The 24,687-nt window shown below is 43.2% G+C and overlaps 1 protein-coding gene across 4 annotated transcripts in view; it reads left to right on the forward strand.

The window, feature by feature from the left end:
* The first annotated feature begins 9,543 nt into the window (after nt 1-9,543).
* ets1 (v-ets avian erythroblastosis virus E26 oncogene homolog 1) overlaps nt 9,544-24,687 on the forward strand; it is a 38,424-nt gene continuing 23,280 nt past the window's right edge. The window contains exons 1-3 of one of the 4 annotated variants that reach the window (XM_050065076.1): nt 9,544-9,684; nt 11,093-11,194; nt 14,630-14,777. In XM_050065076.1, coding sequence (XP_049921033.1) covers nt 11,126-11,194; nt 14,630-14,777 — 217 coding nt within the window. In that variant the 5' untranslated portion in view covers nt 9,544-9,684; nt 11,093-11,125. Of the gene's footprint in view, nt 9,685-11,092; nt 11,195-14,629; nt 14,778-23,418; nt 23,772-24,687 lie in introns of those variants that run through there. The other 3 variants (XM_050065057.1, XM_050065065.1, XM_050065086.1) reach the window with 3 other exon arrangements.

Raw genomic sequence — 24,687 nt, forward strand, 5'->3', positions numbered from 1 at the left:
GGAAAACACCATGCCCTCTCTATTCCCAAAAACAAAATATTGCAACTGTGGGACATGAAAATTCCTCTGTTACCCAAAAGGACATGAGGTGGCCGCCTGCTGTGATGTGTCTTATCTAACTAACAGTGATACCCCATTTCCACCAACATGGAACGGGTTAATTAAATTGGTTCGGAACCTGAAAAGTTGGTTTCCAGCTGGAACCACAAAGTAGCAGGTTTGAAGTGTAAAACTGTGACCATATTAGTATTTGTGTCATACTCTACGGGCTGGACAGAGAGGACTGAGAAGGCAACAATGGAGAAGTCAAGTGAGAACTCATCAGAACAAAAGAGCGTGCAATTGTCTAATTAATAGCTGGCCAATGCTAGTTCTTTTGGTTTAAACCAAATATCCGTAACACTAGAACAAAAGCTAGCAAGTAGTCAGTGTGATCTTCCACCATTTGAGTTTACTTTGGTTGTGCAATACCCTACATTGATGACACATAACTGGTGGAAGAATCCTAAAGGGAACTACTTTAAACCACTTCGAGCTACACCTGCTCCTCCTGCACTAATTCTGTTGGGCTCTGCCTGGTTCTCCACAATAGACCTTCAGGGTAGCTACTGGCAAGTCATACCAGAAGAGAAAGTCCATGGGAGACAAAAAAAACAGCAAATGGCAGTAGACTTTGTTTTTAACCCATCTTCTACATCAGTGCTGCATCAACTTGTTGTATCTCATGCTGTAAAACACATCTGCTGCACAGAGGTTCAGTCGCTGGTCATCCATCTGCAGATCAAGTCCTGAAACTAGAATTTCAAGACAGAAGCTCACATCACCAGAGGGCTTCAATTCTTGATCTTTATCTTTATTTTATATTTCAGGGTCTTCTGATGACCCAGAAATTTGGGTCAGCCCTCAGCTCTGCTGCATAGAACAGAAACTGTGCCCACAATCAGCAGAAACAACAGTGTGACAAAATGTGTCAAGCATATTTTCCTATGTTTCTGGAGAACTTGCATCATTAAATTTATCTAATACATCAAAACAAAAACTTTCTCTTCACTGGGAAGGCCTGAGTCCCTTGGATCTGATATGGATTTCCCTGGAGTCTGTGATTGTCCTCTCCAGTACTTTCAAGGCCCAGATGCACCAAACCAGAGAACTAGCGGCGATAACGGCCCCTTGCTGCGTTGTGTGACATTGCAGTGTCTCAGCCAAAAAAGGTGCCCATGAACACACCACAAAGATTACAGCCAGCGGTCAACCAGTATACGTTCTGTGCATGCATGAGAGGAAATATCTGTCCACACCAGCAGATAGCGGAAGTCTGTGATCCTCATTCAAAAAAGGAAACTGGAAAACCATCTTGACGTTAGTTAGCCAGTTAGCACATCAACAACACAATCACAATACTGAAAGAACGCAGCGTATTTTCTGTGCACCAGTGAACAGTCACACAAACCATCATGAAATATTTCTGCTTAAGAGCTCAGTGGCTAAAGAAGAAGAGCCTTACCTTGACTTCACTTTAGCCCTTTGATTATTTTCCTTACTTCCATTTCTTGTCTCACACACTGAGCTGAACTGCAAATCAGAGAGATTTCATTCACCGACGGGCTCAGCTATTGCCAACAGCAATTCAACATGTTGATTCAGCCAACAAAAAGCTTACAGGGGTCAACGAGGGGAACACACCGCACCATCCAGGTCAGCAGACGCTCACCAACTGCCCAACTTTGACCGATGGCGACCGTCAGCTTGGTGTGGCAGGGCCTTCAGACCTCGACATGCTCTCATGGAACTTTTGATGTAAAGTTAATTCATATATTTGAGTTAATGCAGTAAAACACATGTACAATGTTTACACAGTTAACTATTTACATATTTACATGTTTAAATATTTTCAGCAGCAAGTTTAAAACAGTTACAATAACAGGCTGAATCTACCTTTGTGGTTTTCCTCACAGTCACCTCAGTCTAATGCTGCGTTCCTTTTGTACTCGGAGGTCAGAAGTGGAAATGACATCACCTCCGAGTTGACAACAGTTTTTGCATTCTAGTTGACGACGGTGGAAAAGTCGGAAAAAAACATGGACGCCCGCAAGAAAGCCTTTGTTGCCATTGCACTTTCGGAGTATAGACAGCTGCCTTTGTTGCCATTGCACTTTCGGAGTATAGACAGCTTCAAAACCATCACGCACTCCAACTGATGAAAGCCGCAGATGAGGCTGACCTAATGTAAAACAAATAAGATAAAATTGCAATAAACAGTACTTTAGCAGAGTGGTTACTCACTATGTATGTGACCGGCAGCCATCTTGAATTTCCGAGTTGGAAATCCGATCTCAGGGTGCGTTCGAGTTTAAACTTCCGACTGGGAACTGGGAATTTCCGACCTCCGAGTACAAAACGAACGCACCATAAGTCCTCCTAGCTTCTGATTGGTTACTTCAGTCACATGTGAGTTAAGAGCAAGGAAGTGTTGTTGTGAAGCTGATGAAGTGTACAGAAAAGAAAAGAGCTGCTAAAGAAAGTCAGAAGTCTCCAGGTTGCTGTTTCTTCTTGTTACACAAACATGCTCGTGCAGAGGACATAATGTTTGTAGCATGCTCATGAATTTGGTACATTTGTGCAAAATGCTGAGCGAAACTTCTTTGATAAACTGGGGAAGTTAAACAGCTACCAATGGCATCTGACTACTGAGAAAGGATGCCAGTGAACAAACAAGCACACACTGCTGGATTTATGGTGAGTAGAATCACACATTATATGGACCATGTTAGATGCGGTAACTAGGGGAGAGACATTTTTTGTAAATAGTAGGCTATATGATGGCATGACAAGACTTTAAAGATACAGGTTACATTAAATAAAATGTTACCAACAAGTTTGTACTAAATGCCAGTCATGCAATTTTGGAGGAAACGTTTACTTACATGTAAAAGTGTCTTAGAAATGTCTTGAGGTGTCGCTGTGTGAGAATAATTTTTCTAAACTGCTGGGAATACAGGTACTGCCCACTGTGCTGACAGCCCAAAGTTCTGAGGCCCTATTCGTGCAAGTCCCATTGAACTGAAAGCCCATTTCTACAGCCCCATTATCCCCAAAATGCACACAGATTCCTGTACAAAAATGTACACACAGTGCAGTAAGACAATCTAGTCACCAGAAAAACATGTTTGAATTGTACACACTTCTGTAAATCACGAATACTCTACATTTGTCAACAACACTGTGATAGATGTGTGGTAAGGTTTAGGTACAAAATCCACTTGGTCACGGTTAGGAAAAGATCATGTTTTGGCTTTAAACACCCACATTTGGTGGCACAGAAGTTGCTGTAAAAACAGGGACGGGGCAGTGAAAAACATATGGTTTTGGTGGCTCTAACACTGCTGGCAAACAGCCTGAAGGGTTGGCGAAAAGAGCTGGGATCAGGGGCTCAAATGCCACTCTAAGACTAAATGCAGGGTGTGTGTATGTTTTGGAGAAACGGGACTTCAGAGAAATGGCAGTTTGTTTTGGGGATAATGGGCTTTTAGACAAATGGTCTTTCAGTCCAATGGAACATTTTTCAGGCAAATGGGGCTTCAGAATTTTGGGCTGTCGGAACAATAGCGTGGCACCATGTGCAGACGTGGGTCAGGTAAATACAGCTTGTAGCATTTGTTTCAGAATTGGAACTTGGACTTGGTAATATTTTCTTTAGATTTACTCAAAGTTAGTGCCACCCATCTGTCACCTTGGTGGGTTAAAAAACAAATCATAAGATATATTTTTAGACATTTAATGATCCAGGTCTGTCGGTAGGGAGGTAATGTTGAAATAGAAGTATGTAAGGCAGGGAAGGGGACCAGACACTGGACACAACGCAGGCTCTGTTGAAAACCAGTCACTGACAAGCAGCTCCTTCTTCCCTCTCATCACCCTGATAAGCCTTCCTCTGCTGCCTGAACCACACACCTCATCACCGGCTGGATGAACTGAACAAAGCCGACAGGTCTACTAGCGCGCTGATGTTGTTATCAGTGTGAACACAACGGGGGTGAAGTGGAGCTAATGATACCTCTTTCTCACAACAAGTGACTGGGGAAATACTGAAATACTACAAGGTCCTCAAACAGGTCCTTAATTATTTCTCACATAAAGTGAACTCAGATTAAAGAGCTGTAATCATTGTGAGTGTAAGAGGTGTATGCCGCCTAATGGATGAAAACTACTAAAATCATCTTCAGCTCTTTGTAGAAAATAGCCAGAGTATTACAGCAGATGCATTATATTTATTATGTCCTTTTATCTCCGTTCACTTTTCTCATTAATCATCACATTTAAATCTGATGACACTGCAGGAAAACCGGGCGAAGGCTAGCTTGAATGCCTGTTCCAGATTTTCTGAATATTGATGAGCGTGCCAGTTGACTGAGGTAAGTCGTTATAATTTTGTCCAGACCAAGTAGTTGTCACTCACGTCCCTAGTTGGCGCACTCAACTCAAAAATTTCGCCCCTCATCATGTCAGTTTTTTCTGCTGGTATCAACACTTTCCTCTGGCATGCTCCCTCTCTGTGTCCACCCCCTGTCTTTCTCTCTCCCCATCTGTCTCACTGATTGCTCTCCCTCGACTTGCCTCCCAGGCCTGCCTCTCCACCTCTCCGCTCTCACTCCAGCCTTCTCTCACTCCTCTAATGAGAGCGTGTGTTACACAGGCATTCAGAAAACCTCCTCTGCTAATTACATGACAAGCATCTCGTTCTGGAACACTAATGAAGAGGAATAGCGAGCGGCAGACGTCACTGGAGTGGTGGTGGTGTGTGTGTGTGTGTGTGTGTGTACGTGGTGAGGAGGGGGTCAAGCTGGCCACTGGGTGGGGTATTTGTGAGTGTGTTTTGGGGGGAGTATTCTGGCGCCAGTCCAGCTGCTTATCAACCGGGGCATGTTGGACTCAGCATCTCGTTCTCTCCCTCCCTCTTCGTCCTGCTTTTTCCTTTCATCTTGCTACACTCATCTTTTTTTTTTACTTATAAAGGATCAGCGTAAGGGCGTTGTTTTGCCAAGCAACGTTAGCTTTACACTTATTAAAGATTGTATGAAAAGGACACTTGTTCTCTCAGTCTTTGAAGTATGATGTAAAATTATGCAAATCCAGGATCTGTCACTGCTCGCTGTCCTGTGCGCTCTGCTGGCTTTTTGCACAAAATGCTAAATGTGTTCGTTTCAATGGAGGAATCAGTTGGTCGTGGGCATGCCATTAATTAAACACAACATTGACTGACAAAAAGCTACAGCATATGCACACACATAGCCTACAGATAAACCCACACACAGAGGAGATAGAAAAGAAAAGGAGAGGGAGAGCGACCTAGGCAGAAATCCAACGACTCAGCATGTGGTTTGGAGGAACTCGTTCTGTCAAGAGGCACACTCGGAACAGAAGATCGCTGTCCCGTACCATCCCTTGTGAAACGCTTGAGAAACACAAACCATCTGGAGGCTATAGTGCACACTCTCGACCCATCAAATATTGAGGATGTTTGTCTGATTTACAGGGCCTATTTAGGACTGTTTGGACAACTTGGCTGAGGGATTGGTGCTTTAATTAAAGATAATATTAAAAGCTAATATTGCCCCTAAGACCTTTGCCTCACAGTCAACAGTGCAACAAAGTCACGGTTCTGTGGGAGAGGGTGAGAGTCCTAACCACATACACTTTTAAATGAATCTAGTCAGGCTTGACACAAAGGCCTCTCCATGTTCTTTATTTCACCGAGGTTACTGCCCCATATTCCCCCTCTTTCTCTCTGCCGATGCCAATAGCAACGCAGGCTTTTTCAGGCCCAAGCCCACCGCAGTGATGGCATATTGATACTGTCATAAAATATTACATCCTCACTTTATTCATTAGAACTGGGCTTTAATCTAAAAATACCATGGGCAGGGAATAAAACAGAGTTTTCAGCGGCACATAGATTAGGCCCGTGCTTCTCTCACTGAGCACCACAGCTCGGAAACACTGAGGCCCAAAATAGATGTTCTTCTCATAAAGGGCTCCTTCTTTGTAGTCAGCATACAGCAACAACATCTGCAGGGCAGTTTCTATGGGGGGAACAGATTCGGGCAGGCTATCAAAGAGAGAGGCGATCTCCTGTGAGAAGCGGTGGGCGGAGGACTTCCATTTTCTCTCTCTCTCTCCTTTCTTTTTTTACTCTCTCTTGCTCTTTCCCTCTTTCTCTTGCTTCCAAAAATCTGTAGCAATCAGGACGATGCTAATAAAAGACCATTAATATCACCTGTCAGCGCTATCTTTGGAAGATCCAAAATGAGAAAATGAGACAAAAGGATTCACAGTCTGGAGCTGCTCATCAAGGCGCAGGAAACCAGTGGAGGACAGACAGCAGTATGGTTTGGTGTGCTGATTTAAATAAAGCATTTGGCTGACAGAAATCCATCAAATGTTCCAAGATAAAGACAACATAAGGGCTACAGGACAGTCCCATTTATTATTACTGGTGTTTCATCTACGAAAAAAAAAAAAATTGGTGGAATTACAGAACTAATGTCTCAAAGCGTATTTGCTCCTTTTGGGTCGGACGTAAAACAAACTCAAGCATCAAATTATTTATCCTTTTTTTCAGTGTTTACTTTGAGATGTTCCTGTAATCTGAGATGGGGTTTGAATGCAGCAGTGTATGGTGGGATTGTCACTTCTGAACAGATGGCAAGGATAAGCAATATGACCCCTGCGTGACTCCAGATACTGTATCTTTCAAGGTAGAGAATGAACCTGTCATGAAAACGTTCTGTCACCTTTCAGAGTTTAGGTTTTATGGTCCAGATTTTAAACACTTTGTGGTTTTAGCTGAGGAATGTGACACTGTTAAATATGACAAAAATGAAGTACGGAGGATAATTTCATCAAGCATTGTTTTAAAGCTCCAGTGTGTAGGATTTAGAGGGATACATTAGGGAGCAGGAAGTTGTTCTTGGAGTCCACAGTAGCCCAGAACGGACAAATTAAACACCGGTTCTAGATCGGGCCACAGTAGGTGCTGGGCTAGCGGCTCCTCTCCGACATGTAGAACAGCGTCAGAGAAACACTGATTTCTAACAGGGAACTGCTTTGTTCAGTGTTTTTACCCGCTTTAATCACCCTGGGTCTCATTTAAAACGAGACCAGAAAGAGGTGTACACAACTTCCCACACAAAAGTTGTGATCTATAAAAACAGATTTAATGGGAGAAACTTTGACCCATGCTTACGAACATTTTGAAGATGGGAACTTGGCGATGCAGATGAGGAGGTGGAAGCCTGAATGTATAAATTGTTGAATATTTTTGGTGCACGCCATCTTTGGCTTTTGTCCGTACATACATTTTCAGTATGGATCCTACGCATTGTTTTATAAATGAGACCCCTGGTCCATTTATTGTAGAAAGGAAGAGACCCTTGTGGATGATTTGGCTCCTGGTAAAAACCTCCTGAACAATAAACACTAAAGGAATTCTAACTGGAAGTTCAAGCTTGGCACATTGGAGAAGCTTCAGCTGCAGTCCCCACTGCTAGATATTTCTTTAAATATTCCAGATATACAGGTAGAAATGGAACCATACCCGTTTAATTCAGAGCTGATGTAAACTACGAGAACATTGTAAGACTTTAAGCGAGTTATGGTGAAGACCATAAACCCCCGCAGCCCTTTTTGACTGATGGCTTTTACTGGTGGCGATGGCAAGGCGTTCACTATCTGTTTAATGCAAAACATGAGCGCAGCCAGCACATAGATGGAGGCTCTGATCGGAAAAAGGTGGTACCATAATGGGGAGGTGAAAGGCAAGGGGGCAACGTGATGATAGTGGCTTCATGCGGAGCAGAAGTGTATCGAGGGCCTCGCCTTTGAACTGGTGAGCCAGCTAATTGAAACAGCATTGCCGGGGCACCGGCTGAAGATCTGGATCGCATTCATCCCCCCTGCTTTTATTCAATTTGGTCCCATCACAGGGGCGCGTCCTGTGCTTTTCTCTCCACATGGCAATAAGTCATACCCTCGCCTTTTGCCCTCGACGTGTTGCCCATCTGTGTCCCCTGGGGGCCCGGGGTGCTGAGGCCCACAGAGCGGCGAGGGATTCAGATGAGGTCTTGAGAAAATGCAGGCTGCCTGCCACTGAGCCCCTTATGGTTCTTCTTCACGCCTCTCACCTTGGACTTGACCCCCACACCCACCCCTCCTCAGCTCTTCACACACACACACACACACACTCTCACACAACACACACATGCACACACACACCTCCTTACTCTGAGACTTTTAAGATTTACTGTTAAGAGCTGTGGCTGTCAGGAGGATTGAACCGTGCACTTTCTAATTCAAACAAATGCTGCACTGGGGTCACGGAATTATCATGGAGTCACAAGGTGTTTCAGATGACTCGCAAGTGTTGAGTGTTAAGCTGATAGAGAGAAGGAGAGACAGACTGCACTCTATGCTATTAGGTAGCAATGCAGCGGAAAGCTTGCGACCTTGCAGCGTGGAAATAAATAAACAAATAAAGCGATAAATAAGCAAATAGATAACCCTTCGCACTCTTACCTGGTTATCACCAACCCCTATCAGAGCAGGTGGATGTAGATCTTACGTCGTACCAGGGGGAACTTCTCATTTCGCAGAAGAGTGGTCAACGTTTTCTGTCATAGCTTTAATCAGTGTCCCACATGCACTGGCTGTTGGTTGGGCTTAGGAGTTATGAGCTGGAGGATGATATGATAGTCAGTGATGTACAGTAAATAAATATTCAAGGAGCAGATGCTTCTCAGGTGCGTTCTGGCGAGACCTGAAACAAATTGACTTGACGGCGACAGTTCTTCAAATGCTTCGTCCTAGCTTTGTTTGGTGCCAGATTTCAGAGGTTCAACATGCAGGGACGCCAGGAGATATTTATTTAAAAGTGATTGACGCATATGTTTTAACAAATGATGTTTAAAACAAACCTCTGCCTGATGTGACACACATACAGGCGCAGATGGGGTTTTTTTTCCACAGATGACAACATCACAGGAAGATCAGCCATTGTCATTATCATCACACCCCCTCTGCTTGTGATGTTTTCCTGCCTCTTTCCTGCTATTTTTCCCAGTAAGACTTCTGGCGTTATGTCAGTGGAAAACAAACAAACAAATAATCAAACTTAAATCAAATTTAGCTTCAATTTAAACAGGCTATTTGTACTGAAACATTAACCATTAAACAATGAGAGAATATAGATCTGGGTTATTCAAGTCATGATGAGTCTAAAATGACACACCAGTTGTCTTATTGACTACATTGTTTAACTTCCTTTCTGACCTGATATTGAATTACTTCACCCACATGACTATGGAATATTACAGTATTACAGTGGATGTTTGACTGGAAAGGTTTAGTCACACCATACCCATTATTGACCACCACAAGCTCTTACACCTGTGCTGTGGCTGCATGTGAACCACAGCTGCATGTGAAGTCCAAAGACTACACACAGAGGAGAGCAGAATTTGGAGAGGATCACCGTGTGATTGAGGGAGGGACTAAAAGTGTGCATAATATTCCTTCCTCTGTGGGACTCGCTGCGAGGCAGGTACAGCATCTCTGCAGTCCACCGCTCAGCTGTCACACTCAGCTGCCCAGGCGCTTCCACTTTAAAGGAAACTTCTCACACCGCAGTCGGTAAGTGCAAAGTTTTATTGTACCAAAAAATGAACTGTAAACCTAATATGATGAGAGGATGTGTGATATTATCGGTGCTCGGCGCTTCTTTGATGCATCAGGGTGAAAGTGTTGGCTTTAAAGTTTCTCTTTCTCCCGTCAGGAATTCTCATAAAGCGTGCAGCGCGCTTTTTTTTTTAATTGAGATGCGCTGCTTTCGACCTGTTTCATCTCTTGCTTATTTTTGCGACCTTGCATTCGCGTGTAAAACGTCCCAAAAAGCAAAGCAAAGTTGCACGTACATTTTAATCTCTTTTAAAAATGAACTTTACCCCAATATTTTTTCATGTTTCCTCACTTTGTGCGCTTGAAGCTGCCTTCAAGCCGAGCACTCCAAATATAAAATGTATAAGCAGAATCTATTTATGTAGCAAAAAATGCACAGTTGATTGCTTTGCTCTTTTATGTTGCATTGATTTCTTGTTTTGTTTCCCCTCCACCAAATCAATGACATTTAAGTAAAAGCCTAAAGGTAGTGCATGCATTTGAATGACAGAACTGATTTGCACATTATTCACTTTGTGTATGGGGACTTTTTTTCCCCCTGAAACAAGAGCATCTGAATCGTTTTGAGCTGATGAACATCTGCAAGCATTGAGCAGTGGCACATCTCCCCTCAGTCTGTCAGCAGCTGCCACAAGCTAGATATGCCAAATTGCTTAACATATGAATGTGAGGAGGATGGGACCTGCCACTGCCCATATACACCATTCCTCCTCTAATGTAATCCTTCAGCTCAGTTTCCAGTCTCTTTTGTTGATGCTGCTCCAAGTAAACAATGTTAAGTGATAAGCAAAGTGTGTAGGAGGGGAGGAAGGAGAGGAAGAGGAAGGAGAAGAGGAGGAGAAAGAGGAGGAGGAAGAGGTGAGGCAGATGAGAGGAGGAGGCAGGGATTCTTTTGCATAAGGAGAGGGGAGTGATACGGTGAGAGAGAGACGAGATGGAAATGTTGACAAGTCTCAGGATGGATGGATTTGCTTCAGCTCATTTTTCCCCCTCATAAATATCAGCAGTTTTTGATTTAAAAGAAATACATCAAAACACTCCTGTAAGCCCGAAAACCTGAATCAGATAAAGAATGTCTTGGATGACGTGTTTTTAAAAAGCCCCAAAGCACAGTTTTCCTTCTAAACCGTGGAGCTGATGTTGCAGGTTATTGAAACCCGGCTCAAATGTCTCACTCTCCCTCCTCTTTCTCTTTCTGACCCCTGTCCCTCTCCCCTCTTCTTTCTCTCCTCACTCACGCACCTACATGTCCACACACACACACGCACAGCATATGCCACACACTTGCATGCAAAGTGTAAACAGCTTGTGATAGATAGGTGGGTCCACCCTGCCCTGTCTGTTTGTGTGTTGATCCCTTCAGCAGGCCCTGCTTCTCCTGTCCGCAGCGTCAGTGATGAGTTACTACATGGATCCAGTTTCTTCCTACCCGGCCCTTCACCCCTGTGACCGTCTGGGCGCAATGGTAAGACCTCCCTCGTAAATTACCTCCGTGTTAGGGCTGCCTCAGCTACCTGCCACACAGCCGGCCAGCAGTGTGAGGGAATGAGTGTGTGTCTGTGTGTGTGTGTGTGTGTTAGCTGCACTGCAGGAATGTGTGCAGGAGCATATGAGTAGTATGTGTGTGAGCAACTCTGGATTCCATCACCTCGCAGGAGCATGCTCTATCTGAACATTTTTCCTGTTGAGTTTAGTCCACCAGAGTTGCACTAATAGTGCTTGTATCTGTACACGCTGTTCCGTATGATTTCGTCCAAAGTTAGGAAACAGAACTGTTGAACAAGACAATTTTCGTCAAGGCTGTGAAATCGCCCTTTTGAACTCCCCTGTGTTGCACAACCACCCCGCCTCAAAGATGCACTTCTCTTTAGCGAGTAATATTGTAAATATCACGACCTGTAGACCTCCAAACTTGCCACTAACCGATCAAATTGGAGTCAGACCATCCCCACTGAATAACATTTCTCTCAGCTGAGAGATCTTTGCAGCAGTCTGTTTGCAAGAACACCAAGGCTCTTAACGCTTTCCAAATGAGAGAGCTGAATACAGAGTCAGAGACAGTGGTAGTCGGGAACATTGGGATTCCTGTCAGATGAGCATTTGAAGGGTGAAGGCCAATGAGCGGCAAAATAAATGCCTCCATTTGTATGCAGAGCGCCAGCACATTAGGATAAGAGACTGAGGTTATATGCAAATGGCAACCCCACCCTGGCCTGATAGAGAACATAGAAGGATACAGCTCTCTGGGTCCTAATTGGCTCAGGTGCTGGGGCTTGCCTTTGAAATTGAGACTACTGTATACTGGGGCAGACTTGGTCAAAAGGTGAGCCCGGATCACCTCAGTAGCTCTATTCTCTTAAATTTACATGAATTATCAGCAAAAGGCAGCACGGCCTGGTGTGTTTTCTTGTCTGTGTTTACACCTTAGTGATTGTCAGTGTGTTAGGCTTCACAAAGACTGTGTGCAGAGAACGCTGGGAGAAAAATCAAGGCTCCCAAGCAGGCGGTAGCAATTAGGAAGAAAATGCCAGAAGCCACTTCACTGCTAAGGTGATCTTTGTTTATAAGAAATTATACAACACAGTGTGAGGCTTCCCCACTGTAGTACAAGTAACATAAGCAACACATTTTTAGCAGAGCGCTCTTGGTTATGCATGTTTGGCATGAGACGCTGTCCACCCTCTGGTTTAGTTTTCTCTCTTAAAAATGTTCTAATATAAATACAAACAACATCATAGCACTCCTCATAGGTGTGCAGTGCGAAGAGAGGCAGCAGGTGACTAAGACTGTGGTCATTATCGCTCTTTAGTTTGCTTACTCATTATCTCCTACAGTGACACTCGGTAGGTTACTCTAAAGTAAGTAGGAGTAAATTATTATTTGACTTTTATGAATCATCATCATATTGCGTCATCACTAAACTAAGAGTGCAAATATACTGCACTACATGGTAAGTAGAGTGTGATTTTAGACACTACACTGGCCTTTTTTTATGGCAGATATTTAACTTTGTCATCGCAGAAAAAGCACAGGTGTCACTCATAAAACTAACGACAGAAAGCTCAGTTTCATAGTGAGTCTGAGCCGCTTCAGAGCCCTGATGTAATTATTATCATTAATTACACCTGTCCTTCTATTTTTTTTTACCCACAGGTGCATTTAATTACACCTGTACGCTAACTGTAGACACTGCACTTCCGTCTTAGAACCATTAGGGGGCATTAAAATAAACACGAGACAATGAATGAATACTGTAAATTCATGCAAGGTGGCATGAGATCAGTGAGTCACAAATGTCAGAATTAAAAATGGTTTCATATTCCATTTTATGTTTCTTTTTTTATGTACACTCAGTTCACAAATACTTTTGTGTGTGATGTCACTTAAAGCCTCAGTGGCGTTTAAGGCCATGCTGTTGTCTGTATTTTGCTGAGACAGATGAAGGTCAAAGTTTAATCTTAATATGAGTCAAATATCTAGCTGATTTATACTGCAAATGCTTATTTATAGACAGTATTTATACTATTAGTTCAAATTGAAAGAACATTCAAGGCTCTTTAAGGTTGTCGCTAACTTTTACCTGCTCATTTTTCAAATTATAAGACCAGCCTCTGCATCGAAAGTTACAGTTTAAGTGATCAAATCGTGTTATGGTGTCACTGTTATTTCCGCTGTTATCTATGTCAGTCTCTCTGTCAGTCCATAAATGTGTGTCCATAAATCATCCGTGGGTCTCCCTCCATGCCTATCTAACTTTCCCCCCGTACTGACGGGACTGATAGGAGAAGGCAGCGTCCCACGCAGACCTCTAAAGAACCTTGTAAACTGGCCTCCACGATCCTCTGGTCATGTTTGCCATCCATAAAGCTGGCCGGCTACTGATAAATGCTACAGTACTTAAACTGGGGCTGCTTATCAGATCAGCAGTCACTCTATCAGCCAGTCTTTCAGTTACACATATGATGTATAGCATATGACAGTCTAACGTACCTCTTAGTGGAGGATATGTTGACGGGACTGACTGAAGCATTGCTTTCAGTGAGAATGAATTATTGCTCTTTAAATGACTTTTGTGAAATGATCAAATAAATGCAGATTACACAGTGGGTACACACATGAGGATAATACATCACAGTAGTTAGAAAAAGCACTTTACAACTAGTTAGACACACTCTTGTGAGAAACATGCCAATCCCCTGTTCACATCACTTTCACACAGAAAGGTCCAACAATATCTATTGAGTTTTTTGTTTTTTTGCCACATAAAGGCTTTGATATGCTTAAAATGGCCAAGGGGCTATCTTCCTCCCCACTGTCTCTCGTATCCTTACAGAATTTCATATCTCTCCTGGCTCCCCTGTCAAGTGCTGACTTTAGACTTCCCTTTTGGTGGACCTCTTACGTGAACGCTGCTCCGATAAGCGGGATAAATCAACACGGCAAAGATAAACGAAATGAGTCAAATTTAGCCACGAGGGTTATCTGTGCGGGAAAACAATGGAAAAAAAAAAAAGTTTTTCAGCTTAATCTTTGTACGTAAATAAATGTTTTTCATGTGTAAACAGATAAAACTCTGAGTAAACTTATTTGTGACGTGAAAACACATGCTGATTTGTTTTCAGAACAGTAAAAACTCAAGCAAGTTGCACTGGAACTGAGATTCAGCTTTATTCAAGCTATCTGAAGCATAGATTTTCCCAGCTTGAATTCAGGTCCGCATTCAAGTCTTTGTTTTGTCACTTTCACATCTATGAGGTGTGCAAAACTGCTCTTCAACAGCACTGTTACGCAGATAAAACCAAGCAAATAGAGGTAAATAAACTGTGTAATAATATACAGTATCTATTCATGCACCTCACTGCATTGTCGCTAAACCTTACTGTGTGTTTTTTGTCTTTAGAGGCATAGTGGCGGGGTGGCAGTGGGCCCTCAGACCCACCTCCCAGGTGTGGTTCACCCTCAGCAGCAGTACTACCCATCACAGCCTCTTTACATCCAGGACATACCCCTGCAGGAGGTGCCCAACGGACACGACTTGTGCCCTGCAGGTAAGAAATGAACACAGACAATCTGACCTTAAATATGGTGTGAGGTACTGGAAGACGAGGCAAAATGCACATTCATTCATAGTTAATAGTTACAGATATATCTGTAAAGATTTTTAAGTGTTAATCTATAATAAAAGAACACACCTGGCTTCTTTTTTTACTCGTACTGTACGTGCCTCAATAAATAATGGTTAAAAAATAGTCAGTAGTCCATTGTGAAAACACAGCTTAGAGCAAACAAAAGACTTTGTGTTAACTGGAATTTTAAATGGGCAATCATTCACACTCTTGCATTCATGTCTGCGATGTTGGCGCACACATTGAAACTTGCTCATTTCGTTTGCTAGAACAAACACACACACGTGGTGTCGACTTGGCCTGTTGCCCTGCTTCCACTGCGCAAGGGATGTTGAAGATGCTAACCCTGAGGGCAATGCCTTTACCAGATTCACCCCTCTATTCACTTTTTCTCTCTGTGTCATTCCCTCTTTTTTCCTGGAGACAACCAAATGCTCTGCATTCTTCTTCTTCCAATCCTCTCTTTCTATTTTTTCCTTTCTCTCTTTTTTTTATATGGGTTTTATTTTAAACTGGAACATTCCTTCCAGAGCATTTGCCTGTGTTTGACTTTGGCCTCTTCTCGTCCTCAAAAGTGATTGATGCTGGCGGACTGGGACGCACGCCACGGGAGTAGGGTAGGGGTGCTGGGGGGCACAAGCTTTCTTCCGTCACCTCCCTGAGCTGGATGCAGGGGGCAAGACAGGGGGCCAAAGGGCGGCCATCTTTTTCCCAAGCCTCTGGTTTGGTCTCTGGAGAGGTGGAGGGGGCCTGGGTGTGCATATGTGTATGTGTGTGTGTGTGTGTGTGTGTGTGTGTGTGTGTGTGTGTGTGAGGGAGTCAGGATTTGATGGGATTTGCTGATGTTTGTTGCCAGAGACACACTCCTTTGGAGCCTTCACTTCATTGCTCCCAGCGCTAAACCGTTGACATAAACATTGCTGAGTGGAAAAAAATGACCGAGCCTTGACCTTTTTTTTTTTTCTCATCCTCCTCCTAAGTCCTACACTATGCAGACCACAGGTCTAAGAGCGTTCTCGCCACCTGGAGATGTTCTTAGAGTCATTTAGCTTGTTGGTAGTGTCTTAAAGAGCCTCTGAGGTTTTTGTGCAACCAGTATATGGCGTTATGAGTCTGTGCTAATCTTAAAAGCAGCCAAATAACCTCTGACACAGTCTCCACACCCTGCAGCCGTTGCTTTGACTCATATCTGTCAAACTGAAAACACGGCTTCCCCTTGAATATATTGCACTTGCAATTTCAGAACGCTCATTCAATTTGTATATAATTAGAAATGGAGGCACAAACTATTTCAACTTCCCCCTGCTGTTTAAGTGATTTGGCACCTCGGAGATTTCCACTTTGAAGTCACATGTGCGCACCAGTCATTTTTCTAACCACTGAGGTTGTGCCAGTTTTTAATTATAATTATTTGCTCATTAATTAAAAGTGAACAAGTGTTTTATTTAACCAACCAGGAAGCATGTTTTTCCATCAACTGAAGATTTGTTGGCATGTAATGGAATATAATGATTTGTAGGGCACCCTTTTTAAGTTTACTCTGTTTGATTTAGGTGTGTAAAGGTAAAACTGTCATCAGCAGCAGTGCATTCATGAAAACAAATATGTGTAAATACAAACTGATCGTACTCTTTCCCTTAAAGCTGCCATAACTGATTTTTTGGGCACCAGGGGGCAGTGGAAACCAGTTATGAACACAACATTGACATATGATCGCCTTGATACTGCCTTAATACTAATCGATACTGTAAACTTGTTAGCAAACAGTTTATCATTTACACATCCAGTAGTTTCTCTTTTGAAGTTGTGTTTCAGGCCACATGACTTGTGTAATCATGGATGTATAAAGAGAACTGGATACAGAGCTCAGGGCAGGGCCCCATTTATGTCTATGAAAGTTGCTCAGTGGCGCATGGAAAAATGTCCGTAGACTTTCGCGAGCTGAGTGGCTGCAGTCCACTACAGAAATTGGCTTCAAAGCCTGACGCACCTCCTGGGGGCGTGGTGTGAGTCAAATATTCACCCTGTTTTAGCTTTGTTTTTGGTCTCCACCAACTCCTGGGGAAAATATCTGTGTCTTTGGCTGCTAAATGCTCAGCTGTGCTCATCAGCTAGTTTCTAAAGGAGTATACCTGCTGTTTACTGCAGAGCAGGTAGTATACAGTAGATTTTAGAGCATTTTCACTGACAACAGTTGTCTGCTGCGAGCAAAAATGACACTATGAGAGCAGTGAGAATGAACCTAAACAGTAAAGTTGTGGGCCAGAAAGCTAAATCAGGATCTTAAATTCAGCTATAAAGCTTTGTAAATCGGAGGGGAGCTGCAGATTAGATTCAGGTGGTAAGTCTTCCTCGTTATTGAGAACAACCTCCCATCCCAAAAATATAAACGTGAAAGTAGGAGGGACAACATTAAAAACATTTCCATCTTCAATTGATAAATTTATGTAAAAAAAAAGGCAAAAAACAGTCCACAAAAACTCACCAGAGTGCAGGAAAGTGAATTTTTGAAGCTCAAAATTTCCAGGGGGATGAGCCCCAATCCTCCAGTTTCATTTGTCTCCTCTCTCCCAATGTTGAAATGAAACCTTCGCCCTTCCATTACTTACATATAGATGCTTATTATAGCCACTCTTAGTTTTCAGTGAAAGTAGACCGAAATTAAAATTCTAACAAGATTTGTCAGCTATTTCAACATCATATATTAGCGCAATATTTAAAAGGTGATAACCACATAATTAGAAAACCAGTTACTTTGTAAAGTACCACAAGTCAGTTAGCTGACAACATTCCCAGCTATTTCACGAGCTAAAATCCACTTTCATCTGTGTATGTTGATATAGTTTATTTAACTTTTATAGTGAATATGTTACATCGGATTTTACAACTCAAGTCACTTCTTGGAGAATGGATTGGGTGTTGTTAAAATGAAATGTGTTAGTGTGAGAAAGAAAGAGAACAGAGCAGATGTGAGGCGGGGATGTTGGATGTTACGGGACCATCGCATGTTTGGCCCAGAGCCCAATGTCACACACACTGCTTCCTGACAACAGCCATGCCATGGTGATGTTTACACTAAACCAGCTCTACTCTTCACTATCCAACACTCACACCACAGGGTCTGCTGTAAACTCCCATCATTGTGGAAATTCACTATTTGTGTGTGTGTGTGTGTGTGTGTGTGTGTGTGTGTGTGTGTGAGTGTGTGGGAAAAAAAGGAGTGACTGTGCGATCTCATTGAAATCTGGGCGCAGATATCACACACATGCATACGCACTCCACCAACATCCTGCAGTGATGCACACTCCACATATTCATTCATTAAATTCACACCCTGCACTCTGGTGTGTATTGTATTACAGCATCCTCCCATTCAGTAAAGCAGGCACATACGCACGCACAAACACAACACAGACACACACACATACACATGCTCTCACACACTCACACACATCCACTCCCAGCACTCATGAGTTCACTGTACATTTAAACATGCCCTCCCATTTAGTACACGCAGACACAGCTGTGATCTGGCACTCAGGGACCATTGGCCTGTGTTTTATTTGATGTGATTTGACAGCTGGACAGTTGGAAGAGGAGGGGAACGGGGTGGAAAGCAAAGGAGAGTGGGCGGAATACAGTTTGAGGAGAGAAGACGGATAAGGAGAGGGATAAGTCACAGGACTGGGACTGGGGTTGGTGGGAGAGGAGGAGACAAGGGGAGGGGAGAAAGATCTGGAGCCTTGAGGGGGGGAGACGTGGGGCTTCGCCTCTGATGAGGGGCACGTCCTCACGGGCGCAGGCCCATTTTTTATTTCTAAAAGTAAACAGGCAGCCTGCGGGGGTCTGGGGGGTTATGGGAAAGGAGGAAACAGTGATGCTAATCAGGCCGGCGCACACTTCCCCCTCCAACAATAAAACAAAACAAGAGTGGAAACACGGAAAAGCGACAGACAACTGTGGAGGAATGGGCTACACCACCGCCATGGTCCTAGATTTAAACTGCAAAGTGTGATGATAGTTCTGAGGCAAGAGGTGTTAGTCAATAAACAGCGGAAAGAGGTAATCTGTTACTACTACACTGTACATTTGTGGGTTTTGAAGTATTTTTAGAAATCTGAACTATTTGAGTTTCGACATCAGGCTTCTGAGAAGTGGTTGCATTGTGCATTGAAATCGGGCATTTACAGTAGAGTCACTCTGGAATTTCTACCCCATAACTCAAAGTGCTGCTTTGCTGAACTAAAAAAAGAAACAATCTCAGTGAAAGATTTCTGGTGAATATACTTATCCTTTTGATGAGCCATTTATTTAAATGTTTTTTGAAATAAATGCACTTGACCTTAAGAAATGTCTGGATATTTTCCCTCACTATAAGCTACTGGCTATGTGCCCTCCTTGAAGATACACCTCTTACTCTCTTGTTAGCTTTTTTAAAGATTTTCAAAGACGCTCTGCTTTAAACCATCAGCCAAATACCCGACTGTTAAACTTCCCTTTCCCGGAGTTCTACGAGTTTTATTTCTAGGAAGTATTAGTGTGGTAAGTTCCTCTCGATAGTGCGGTGACTAATTACAAACCACTTCAGTTGGAGAACATGCAGTTCTGAAACGCATGCAATCAATGACGGCTGATGATGCAACAGATGCCAGCTCATCAGGAAAGGTGGCGCTTTAATGAATCCTAAGAGAGACCTCCTATTGTTTAATGTTTATATCATGAGCTTAGCAATATTCACACACTGTTAACTACAATGAGTGTACACCGGTAATGGTAAGAGTGAATACCTCTTACTGTGTCTCGTAATGTGCATTCATAGTAGAACTGAGTCCATCCTATAGTAGGTAAAGGAAAATCCTTCTCTATTATCACTTAATATAAAGAACATTTATTCAACAATTAACAAACTACAACAACCAGCAGCTGTATTATCACAGCCAGATCACCAGCGTTCCTACTTACTATAATGTATAAACTTTATTTGTTCAACGAGAGATGAATTTAAAACCACAGACTGGCATATTTTTGCCTCAGCTTCAGGCACTAGTGGAGCTTTATCTGAGAGCACGGTGGTAACAGAGAGGAGGGAGGGCGAGACGAGAAGAGGGAGGTCTGGGAGGCAGAGAGACTCGGAGGGGGGTGGGGATAATTGAATTATCTGCACAATGGAGTGATGGGGGGCACGTGGTGCCGCTAATGGAGGAAGAGATGTCCTTTTTAGCGAAGCTAATTGTTCAGAAAAGAGCTGAGCCTTTGTTCAGGGAGGCCCTGCTACTTTCCCAGTGCACTTACATGCACACAATTTAGCAGAGCGCGCACGCGTAGACACATGCACTCGCTGACACACTCGCACACACGCGGTCTCAGAAGACACTTCGGAATGCGAGGCGCAAGAGAAAGATGCACACAAGTACAGTACACATGCATGAGCACACACACAGGGATACACCACTTCTGTCCCAGCTAACCCTCTGATCTCAGCAGGAGTGCATCCAGCCTGTGGCACCTCAGACAGAATTCACCGCGGATAGAGCTGAGACTGAGCTGCTAGACAGAGGCCACAAGGACCCCACTGTTTTACTGTCTGCTCTGTGTGTGCGTGTGTGTGTGTGTGTGTGTCCATCACCCCTCTGTGCGTGCGCTTGAGTGTCTGTAAATGAGTGACTGATTGATTACACGCTTAATGCCGTCTATTCACACAACATACCAAACCTGTCAGGCCACATCCATTGTCTGAAACATTTTATACGTAGTCAAGTCATCATTTCAGATTTTATGTTTGTAAATGTGAAAGAAAAGTATAGTGTTGAAATCTAAATACTCTTGTGCTCCTGCTGCGTGGGCACCGACATCAAAGACAAATATCACTTGACAGCTGTATGGATTGCTCTAAATCGAATAACCTTTCAGTTAACTCTGTGAAAAGTAGCAGGTGCAACGGTTACATCGAGGGATTATAGATGGGCAGACAACACAGATGTGCCAGCGAGACACAGACAGCGAGCAGGAGAAGGGAGGCTGCTTTAGCTAGGGGTGCTATGCTGCAATGCAAAATGAGTGAAGCCAGCTAACTGTCAAAACCATGGCAACAGCATTTACCACGTGAAGAGAAGAGACACTGAAGGCAAACTTGTTTGATCTGGTACATATCTCCTCGAGAGTACTGGTACACACGCTGTGTGGTTGTTTTATGAGTGCAAGACAATTAACAATCTCTTTGTCTAAATAGGAAATGACGTAGTTTGTTTCAACAATAGTTGTTTTGTTGGGTTTGTATTGTGCAAAACTTTGACACAAGCAGTTCCACAGTTGATATGGAGATCTTGATGAAGATTAACTGAATGTTTAGCATTTCTTTCTGTTTTTTCTAATGGAAACCATTTTCCTCATGTCAGTGTCCTGTTCATGAAAATGTGTTTGTCTTCAAGGTCATTGCACACCAGGCTATGTAAGGGTAATAGAAATGGTCATTGCTCTGAGAGACAGATCAGTAACACAGTGTTCTAAGATACAAGAACAGAAATATTCATGTTTCCTAGAAACAACTGCCCTCTTACAAGTACAATTTTACTTTTATAGTTCAGTTTTTATCATAAAATGAATTAGTAAAACATAAATAAATGTTTTATTATAGTACTAAAAATATTGGATACAAAGAAGTAAAGACTGGCAGAAGAAAACCCCAAACTGAAACGGGCAAAGTGACGCCAGCCCAGATATTAGTCAGCAACACCATTAAACCCCTAATGGCTGCCCTCAGGCACCAGCGACCCGGGCTGTCCTTTTAAGAACAGATACGAGGGACTTCATTAACAGAAAACAAAGACATCCAGTCAAAGAGAGACTGACTGAGTGACTGAGATGAAGTGAGAGGTACTGTTCCCCCTTCCATTCTTCTCCTCCATCACCCCCCCCTCTACTCTGCCCCTGGTGAGGCAACTCCTCTCACCGCAGAACCCACCAGCACTCTTCCCAGACGAGGCTCCTATCAGGCCAATGAAACCTGATCCGGGGCTGCTAATGGAGCCGGCGAAGTACCACCGGTTGAAAAATCCATGTGTGATCAATATCCCTGGCTCCCCAGCCTCCATACATGCATGCGTACAGTACATGCAAAAGTATTGTATTGATGTGCATAGTAGGTTGCGCCATATGACTCACTCTAACAAGATTGCTCATGATGTGGTTGGATGTATGGGAAAAGAGGGCTAATGCTTTAGAGAAAAACCATTTACATTGTTTCATTGATGAACAAAAGACCTTACCATCCCTTCAGTACTTCTTGCCGGAGCTCAGTTTTCTTGCATTTGTTTAAAAGCAGCAGGTTCCAGAGGAACTAGTGCGAGAATCACTTTTATAATCTGTTATTACTCTCTCCGTTGCCATGGGAGGTGTTCCCTAATGGCAGTGGTTTGCTCCGAGTGGAGCCATACTGTGGGTAAAAAGCCCAATCTTTCTCTTGTCTTTGTTCTTTTCCAGTGGCAGAACAAATTCTTGATTCAATTTCCAGTCAGGCATGGCCATTGTTCCTGATTATTGCAGATAAGAAAGTACAAAAGTATGAAAAAAACAATGCAAACTGAAAAATAGAACGGACAGTTTGTCCTGTTCAAATTGAATTTTCATCGATGGTCTTTGTGACAGCAGACACACTTTGATTGATTTTATATCCGCACAACTAAACTATTTTTAAACCATATACTCTATATCTATAGTTTCCATGTAATTTTGTACCTATTTGTGAAGACACACTGATACCTGATGCAACTGTGTAAAGAAAGAAAAAGACATGTTGCTTTTTATTGATCAGTACAAGGTGAACAGGAAATACTCTGAGGTGTTTATGAGGGTGAGTTACAAGTTATGAGGGAGCCTGGTCCTGCAGAATATAGGACACAGACAGGCCGGACACTCCTTTTAGCTCCCTTTTAGTGAACAGTTCTGCACACATACACTACAGCTAAACTGTATGTAGCTATTTTAAGATCTAAAGACAGCCTTGAAAGAAAGATAAATTCGTTTCTTAGCTTTATGAATCAATATACTGCTCCTAAAATGGTCACCATGCTGTTTTTGTCCCATGTAGTTAACATTTCAGTACAGTTCATTGAGTGTTATATAATTTAATGGTATTTTAAAAACTTGCTTAATTTTTCTCATGAAAGATGGCATGATGGAGTTTTTGAGTTGACTTTTTGCTGTCATATTTGGAAAGTGATATGGTTGAGCATTACTACAGCTCTTTATCAGGATTCTGAGCAGCTCTCACAGCTCCAGAGGGTTTCTCATCCCAGTAAAACGGGAGTAATTTGCGGGAACATGAAGACTCCTAACTGCGTCTGATGACGTGAAGGGGTCTTGGTAGGTTCTCACAGAGACACGGGGGAGGTGGTAGTAGTGTGTGTGAGTGTGTGTGTGTGTGCGTGTGTGAGTGTGTGTGTGTGTGTGTGTGTGTGTGTGTGTGTTAGGGGCATTGTAATTGAATTGTGAATCAACTGGCAAGTCAGCCCCAAACACCGCCCCCTTCAGCTGTCGTCGCACTCCAGCTCTTCGCAATGCAACGCCCATAGCCAGAGATAGAGAGGAAGAAGTGAGTGAGTGTGTGAGCGAGTAAGAAAGAACGAGGAAAAGAGGGAGTGTGTGTACATGTACCGGAGAGGGAGAGAGGGAAAGAGAAAAGATAAGTTAGGAGTGAGAGAAACTGAATCTCATTTCAGTGTGAGGGCAGAGGTAATAAATAATAATTGACCGGCGCGCCAAAGGAAGAGAAGATTTTCCCTTATATTGTGTTTTTTTGGAGCTGTTAGAATAAAAGAGGGGACGCGGCGTTTTTAAGACACGCTGATCTGATGATCATGACGGCAGCTGTCGATATGAAACCGACGTTAACAATCATAAAGGCTGAAAAGATGGACGGTGAGTAATACAACTCTTCTGTGAGCGCTTGACAGTTAACACGAGACTAACAGTACTCCTCAATGTTTCCTTGTAACGCAACCGGCTGCTGGCAGATTACGTTGATGTTGATAGTGAGAATTCTCGGTAATAAGATGCGCTCAGAGGGACACAACGTCCTGAACGTATTTCAGTGTGAAGACGCTGGTGGTTGCTCAATATTGGACAACACGCAACATTTGAGAACATTGCAATCACGCCAGAGGCTACAGTCTATACAACCGGTGTGTGTTTCTTATTTTTGTTGAATGAATCACACCGGCGTGCCTTCATAATTAACATATGATGATGTGTGTGTGAAACAAGGGTACAATATGGAAAAGTTATTTTTTATATATTTGTAGACACATCACAAAAGTAGACAGGCAGAATAAATTGTCACACAACATATATGTTTAATCCATACACCATGATAATGTTTTCCAGTGGCATACTTTCACAAAGTCAGCTTTGCTTTGACATGTACCCTTACACACTTGTGTGTAAGTTAAGTTTGGTCATATTCTGCTCAGGAGGTGTGTTGCTCAATTGACTATCTGTACATGCTTTGTAGTTTTGATTTCTTCCTGCTTTGATCTCGCTGGGGATCTTTCTCCATCTCTCCCTCTCTCCCATCTAAACACCCATCTCTAACCCTATACTCAGTGCCATAATGGGAGAGCCAGGGCACTCTGCCCAGCCGGCATGGGAGACAGGCAGTAGTGCCTAATCACTGCCCTCCCCACCAACCCCACTGTCTCCTCTCTACCTCCCCCTCCCCTCCCCTCCTTCTATACCCCCCCCTTCTGCGGTGGTTGAAACTGACTTTCCAGAGGGAAGGAGAGGCAGGCTGAGGTGATGAATCTGCAGTGCTGAGGCTTGCCTCTCTGACCCTGCT

The sequence above is a fragment of the Epinephelus moara genome, chromosome 2 (assembly GCF_006386435.1).
Source record: "Epinephelus moara isolate mb chromosome 2, YSFRI_EMoa_1.0, whole genome shotgun sequence".
NCBI lineage: Eukaryota > Metazoa > Chordata > Actinopteri > Perciformes > Serranidae > Epinephelus > Epinephelus moara.